This window comes from Dama dama, chromosome 4 (assembly GCF_033118175.1).
Source record: "Dama dama isolate Ldn47 chromosome 4, ASM3311817v1, whole genome shotgun sequence".
NCBI lineage: Eukaryota > Metazoa > Chordata > Mammalia > Artiodactyla > Cervidae > Dama > Dama dama.
In genome coordinates this window covers 7,046,422-7,053,184 of record NC_083684.1, presented here as the reverse complement: position 1 = coordinate 7,053,184, position 6,763 = coordinate 7,046,422, and the positions used below count along the sequence as shown (strand labels likewise).

At 37.0% G+C, this 6,763-nt stretch overlaps 1 protein-coding gene and 1 pseudogene across 1 annotated transcript; both read right to left on the bottom strand.

The window, feature by feature from the left end:
• Positions 1-402: 402 nt before the first annotated feature.
• LOC133052618 (origin recognition complex subunit 4-like) lies at positions 403-2,076 on the bottom strand. Its single transcript, XM_061137546.1, is given in 2 exon segments — positions 403-1,538; positions 1,540-2,076. Coding segments are annotated over 2 exon segments (1,308 nt in total). The 5' UTR covers positions 1,969-2,076; the 3' UTR covers positions 403-659.
• Positions 2,077-3,901: 1,825 nt separating this feature from the next.
• Positions 3,902-4,929, bottom strand: LOC133052461 (COP9 signalosome complex subunit 3-like; annotated as a pseudogene).
• Between the last annotated feature and the right edge of the window lie 1,834 nt (positions 4,930-6,763).

Sequence of the window (6,763 nt, the reverse complement as noted above, 5' to 3'; positions counted from 1 at the left end):
TTTATTGCTAGTGTATAGGGCTGCAAGTGATTTCTGTGTATTGATTTTGCATCTTGCAACTTTACTAAATTCACTGATTGGCTCTATTAATTTTCTGGCACAGAAAATTTAGGTTTTTTTTTTTTAGGTACAGTATCATGTCATCTGCAAACAGTGAGATTTTTACTTCTTCTTTTCCAATCTGAATTTCTTTTATTTCTTTTACTTCTCTGATTGCTGTGGCTATGAATTCCAAAATTATGTTGAATAATAGTGATGAGTGTGGCACATTTATTTATGATCTTAGAGGGAATGGCTTCAGTTTTTCAGGATTAATAATGATGTTTGTTGTGGATTTATCATATATGATTTTTATTATGTTGATGTAGGCTCCTTCTATGCCCTTTTTTTTTTTTCAATCCCTAAGATAGTCATATTTATTTTTTTGAACAGTTACTTAACAATGTATCACTGAAATTAAAACTTACAATCATGTAACTGCTCATATGATTCAAAGGCAAGGCACAGCCATGATACATGTTTAACAGTCTCCCATAAATACAAAAATACATCTTTATAAATATAAGAAAAGGTAATAACATATCTTGTTAAAGGACAACAGCTTTTAGTTCTTTAGAAGAAGTCTGCCTGAAACTCCATAACTGAAACCATGGTTATAATCATAACCAGCTTAGGGAGGATGTCGCCCACTGCCTAACATCTGTAGGACAGTTGGGGTATTTCTGCAAAGCATTCATAATTTGTGTATTATCCAAAAGTAGTTTCATCAGCTGATACTCCCCCTGTGCGTTTACTGATGTTCTTCCCATGGGCCTTATTAATTCTAATTGTTGTAAGTGTTCAAACGCCTTCATGACAACAGGTTTCTCAAAATTATAAACAGAATGGGCCTTTCTTTGAACAAACTTCTGAAATTCATTATAAACCATTTAAAAATTAAAGGGCTCCTCTTCATAGATGTCATTTAAATGTTTCATTGCTATGATAAGACAGATTTCCAAGACTGACAGACCATGCACAATATTTCCTTTCGAGTCCATGCTGCACAACTGGTTTGCCTCCATCAGATCTGCTGCAGTTATAAATGGGTGTGATGGTATTACACGATTTAAAGCAAGCATCAGTAGCATGTGTAATGAACGCAGCTTTTTGCTGACATTAAAATGCTTCTGCAGCACTTCTCTCACACTTCTATCTTCTGAGAGACCCTGTACATTTTCATTCCATTGCTCGGCAAAAATCTCTGGAAATACCGAAGGTAGAGATAATTGTTCTTTAAATATTTTAAGATACTGTGGAAAACTAAATGAATTCATTAAGTGTATCTGCCGGTGGGAAAATCGTGACTTCACTCTTTTTTCTAAAAGTTTCAAAATATCCAATCTGCATGTAAGACCAATAATTGCTACTGGAGTCTGTGCAGACTGAGAAATGTCAAGAAGGTTATAGAGGAGTGTTTGGTTTTTGTGATGAGCAAAAAGATCAAATTCATCTAATATGAAGATCACTGGGCAACTACTAGTCCGGTCACCTTTTTTTTAAAGCTTCCAGAAGAAATGAAAGGTTTTCAGCAAAGCTACCAAAAACTTTATCTCCAACTACATTTTCCAGATTTAACTGTCTTGTGATTTCCTTCAGGGCAATTTTATCATTGATCTGCAGCAGTCCATTTAAGTGAACTTGTAATACATTTTCACTCACTCCTTCTACTTCCATTAGTTCTTTCAAAGCATGGTTTATTAACATGGTCTTTCCTGAACCTCGGGGTCCAATAATGAGAACAGAGTTACTTTCTCCATGGATAGTAGTTCTTTTTAGCAGCTCAATTAAGTGTTTATATTGTACTTGTACTCCAAATAGGTTATCATTTGGACTCTGATGACAAAATCTTTCACGTAAAATTCTTTGTACCTGTGAAAGGTAGTCTGCTTGTATTAAGTTGCTACTCTTTGATTTACGACTGCTCATTTCCACAAACTGAAATCCAGGGCAGAACGAGATTCCGGAGACGGTGGGAATCGCTTCACAGGCTCCTCTCGCAGCGTTCTCTGCTCTGCTTCACCTGCAGCTGCCAACGAATTCCTATGCCCTTTCTTAAAAAGAATTTTTATTATATACTGGTGCTCAATTTTGTTGAAAACTTTTCTGGATCTATTGAGATTATCATAAGGTTTTATCTTTCAGTTTGTTGATATGGTGTGCCACATTGATTAATTTGTGTATATTGAAGAACCCTTGCATCCTTGGGTAAGCCCAACTTGATTATGGTGTATGATCTTTTTAATGTGTTATTGAATTCTGTTTGCTAGAATTTTGTTGAGGATTTTTGCATCTATGTACATCAGTGATATTGGCCTGTAATTTTCTTTTTTGTGATGTCTTTATCTGGTTTTGGTATCAGGATGATGGTTGCCTCATACATTAACTTTGGAAATATTCCTTCCTCTGCAATTTTTCGAAAGAGTTTCAGAAAGATAGGCATTAGTTCTCTCTAAATGTTTGATGGAATTCTCCTGTGATGCCATATGGCCCTGGGCTTTTGTGTTTTGGGAGATTTTTGATCACGGTTTCTATTTCAGTGCTTATAATTGACTTGTTCATAGTTTCTATTTCTTCCTGGTTCAGTCTTGGTACCTTGAACTTTTCTAGAAATCTGTCCACTTCTTCCATGTTGTCCATTTTATCAACATACAGTTGCCCATAATAGTCTCTTTCCTTTGTATTTCTGCATTGTCTGTTGTAGCCTCTCCTTTTTCATTTCTAATTTTGTTGATTTGATTCTTCTTCCTTTTTTTCTTGATGAGTCTGGCTAATGGCTTGTTAGTTTTGTTTATCTTCTCGAAAAAACAGTTTTTAGTTGTATTAATCTTTAATATTGTTCCCTTCACTTCTTTTTCATTTATTTCTGCTCTAATCTTTTTGATTTCTTTCCTTCTGCTAACTTTGGGGTTTTTTGTTCTTCTTTTTCCAATTGCTTTATGCAAAGTTAGGTTGTCTATTCAATGTTTTTCTTATTTCTTGAGGCTTGTATTGCTATAAATTTCCTTCTGAGAACTGCTTTTGCTGCATCCCATAGGTTTTGGGTCATAGTGTTTTCATTGTCTCTAAGAATTTTTTATTTCCTTTTTTATTTTTTCAGTGACCTGTTTGTTATTTACAAATGTATTGCTTAATCACCATAATGACCATGTGCTTTTGTTTCTTACAGTTTTTCTTTCTGTCATTGATATCAAGTTTCATAGCATTTTGGTCAGAAAGACTCTTGATATGATTTCAATTTTCTTAAATCTACCAAGGCTTTACTTATGACCCAAGATGTGGTCTATCCTGGAGAATGTTCCATGTGCACTTGAGAAGAAAGTGTATTCTGCATTTGGGTGGAATGTCCTGAAGATATCAATTAGGTTCATCTGGTCTAATGTGTCATTTAAGGCTTGTGTTTCCTTATTAATTTTCTGTTTTGATGATCTGTCCTTTGGTGTAAGTGGGGTGTTAAAATCCCCTACTATTATAGTATTACTGTCAGTTTCTTCTTTTATGTCTGTTAGTGTTTGTCTTATGTATCAAGATGCACCTATGTTGGATGCACAAATATTTACAACTGTTATGTCTACTTCTTGGATTGATCCATTGATTGTAATGTAGTGTCCTTCCTTATTTCTTGCAGTATTCCTTATTTGATGGTCTACTTTGTATGATATTAGAATTGCTACTCCAGCTTTCCTTTGATTTCCACTTGCATGTAATATATTTTTCCATCCTCTCACTTTCAGTCTGTATGTGTCTCTAGGTCTGAAGTAGACCTCCTGTAGACAGCAAATATACATGTCTTGTTTGTATATCAATGTGATCAGTTTGTGTCTTTTGGTTGGATCATTTAATCCATTTACCTTTAAAGTAATTATTGATATGTATGTTCATGGTCAATGTGAAGCATGGCAGGCTTGTATTTTTCAGGGCTATTGTGGAAACTGACCATCCTAGCCATCTGACTAATACTTGTGAAAATCTCATCACCTTCTGTCATGTACAGCACATAGTTTTCTGCTTCCTGAAGCCTAGATAACTGCAAACAAATCGTCATATCTTGTAATGACCATGTTAAAAAGGTCTTGGTGAGCCTCTGGAGCAGGCGCTGGACAGCAGGAACAGGCGCTGCTCCACCAGCCTCATGTTGTTGTTTCATTGAAGGTCTTTCTGTGCTTGGTCACCAGGCTGTGGAGCTCAGAGGGGTTGTCGACGGAGTACACTTTTGCTAACTTGTGGTATGTATTAAGCTAAGAGGCTTAACTAATCTATCCATGATTTGACACATGTGTTTCAGCCGCTGCTGTAATTATTTTCCCCAGAAGTATCAAAGAAATCAGAACACAATTTTTATAAGACTCCAGCATGATGTGACTGACAGCCGTGGTGGGGGTGGTGATGGCCTGCTCATAGAAGTAAAGCACCTGCTTGAAGTTCTTCAGCCTGGTGTAGACCATCCTGCTGTAGCAATAGCAGCCCAGGAAGTGCTTCACAACATAGGTCCCATTCTCCTTGCAGATGTCCACCATGTCCATGTCCAGGTACGGCAGGGCTGGCTTAAAACATTTTGCCAGCAAACTGCCAGAGGTCACCTGGTTTGTGTTCATTTGTATCTTGTTGATGGCCTGCCTAAAGATACCAATGCTATGCAGGGGCTGTTTTCTTTCCACAAGTGCATCTGTTAGCTGATGGCAAAGTCTGGCAACTAGACACAACACTAGCAAAATATTGGAGATATAAATGACTACAGGGTGGAACACATTCCCTGGAGAAGATGAAAACCAAATTGCCCTAACAGGTGTCTATTGCATAGCAGATGTGCTCCCTTTTACAAGTGCTGATAAAGAAGTGAACCTGGGAGAAGAGCCTCTTAAGGTTTGGAATGCTGGGCATGGAAAACTTCACAAACCTTGGGTGGAGAGTTGGTTGACACTGTTGACAAACTGCTCCAGGGCTGATGCCATGTTCCTTGCTGTCAAGTGGTGGGGGCAGCACATGCCCTCCCAACACACTGTAAAGCTCACAATACTATACTGTTAGCTGTAGCTGCTATGTTGTGCAGCAGATATCTACAATTTATTCATGTTGAAAAACTTAAATTTTAAGCCTGTCAAATAGTAACTCCCCATTTCCCTCATCTTCCAGCCCTTGGCAGCCACCATTCTATTCTTTGCTTCTCTGAGTTTGACTACTTTAGATGCCACATCTATGTAGAATCAGGCAGTATTTGCTTGTCTGTGACTGGTTTATTTCACTTAGCATAATATTCTTTAGGTTCAGGTATGTTGTCATAAATGGTTGGATTTTACTTTTTAAGCCTAACTAATACTCCATTGAGTGTCTGTACCACATATTCTTTATCCATTTTTCTGTTGATGGGCATTTGAGTTGTTCCAGTACCTTGCCTATTATGAACAATGTTGTAATACACATGTGGTAATATAAGATCCTTACTTCATTTCTTTTGACTGTTTACCCACAAGTGGGAATGCTCGATCATATAATAGTTTTATTTTTAGTTCTTTGAGGAACCTCCATACTATTTTCCATAATTGTTGCACCATTCTATATTACCACCAACAATGTATAAGCATTTTATTTTCTCCACATTCTTGCCAACACATATTTACATTTTGTTTTGTAAAATGTAATTATAGCCACACTAACAGTTGTGAGGTGATAGATCATTGTAGATTTGACTTGCATTTCCCCGTTGATTAGAGATGTTGAATACCTTTTTGTATACTTGGTGGTCATTTGTATGTCTTCTTTGGGCCTGATAATTCTTTACTGTGGGAACTGTCCTGTGCATTGCAGTGTATTTAACAGTACGCCCGGAGCCCACCCCCTAGACGCAGTAGCACTCATACCCCCTTAACAGTTATGACAACCAAAAATGCCTCTAGATATTGCCAAGTGTCTCCTGGGAAAATATGTCTCCAGCTAAGGAACCACTGACATTGACAGCCAGCTCCTGATCTGTCAGGACCGTATTCTTTTGCTTAATCACTATTATTGCATCAGCAGCAGCAACAATGCCCCCACTGCTTTTATCATTAGCATCACCATCATTACCATCAGCAATAGCATTTTCATTGGTCATCGTCATTAACCACTAACATTTATTTGTGATGATTTAGGATCTCGTTAATGGACTTTACTGACCCCCAAGTGCCTGGCGTTTTCCAGGAAATGTTTATGGAATAACCTATATCTCACAACTCTGAGGTAAATATTAATAACTATTTTATTCCCATTTTGAAGATGAAAAAACTTATGGTCAAGGGTTTTAATTTTTCTCAGTGAGGCAAAACATAACCGTGCATCTGTCTGATGTAAGCTTGTATTACATTAGAGCTTTTATTCACTACCTTAGTCTGCCATGAAATTCTCTTTTGTCTCATTATTTGCATCTCCTCTAGCTCCTAGCAAAGGTCAAGCACAAGTTTAGCTTTCAAACAAATCTTTGTAAACGACAAAAATCAAATCACTCAGCTTAATTCAAATTAATTTGCTCCTTGTCTGTTGAGGCAATGAAAAATTGCTTTACAATACAGGACTAAACCTAGAATTCTGGCTCCAACATTGACCAACTGTGTGAGCTTAGATAAGCCACTTGATCTTTCTAAGCCCCTGATACTTCATCTGTAAATGAATTAATATGTGTAACATGTGAGAGATAAAAGCCATACCTGGATACAGTTAGCACCCTATAAAAGCAGAATGTTTCTATTCT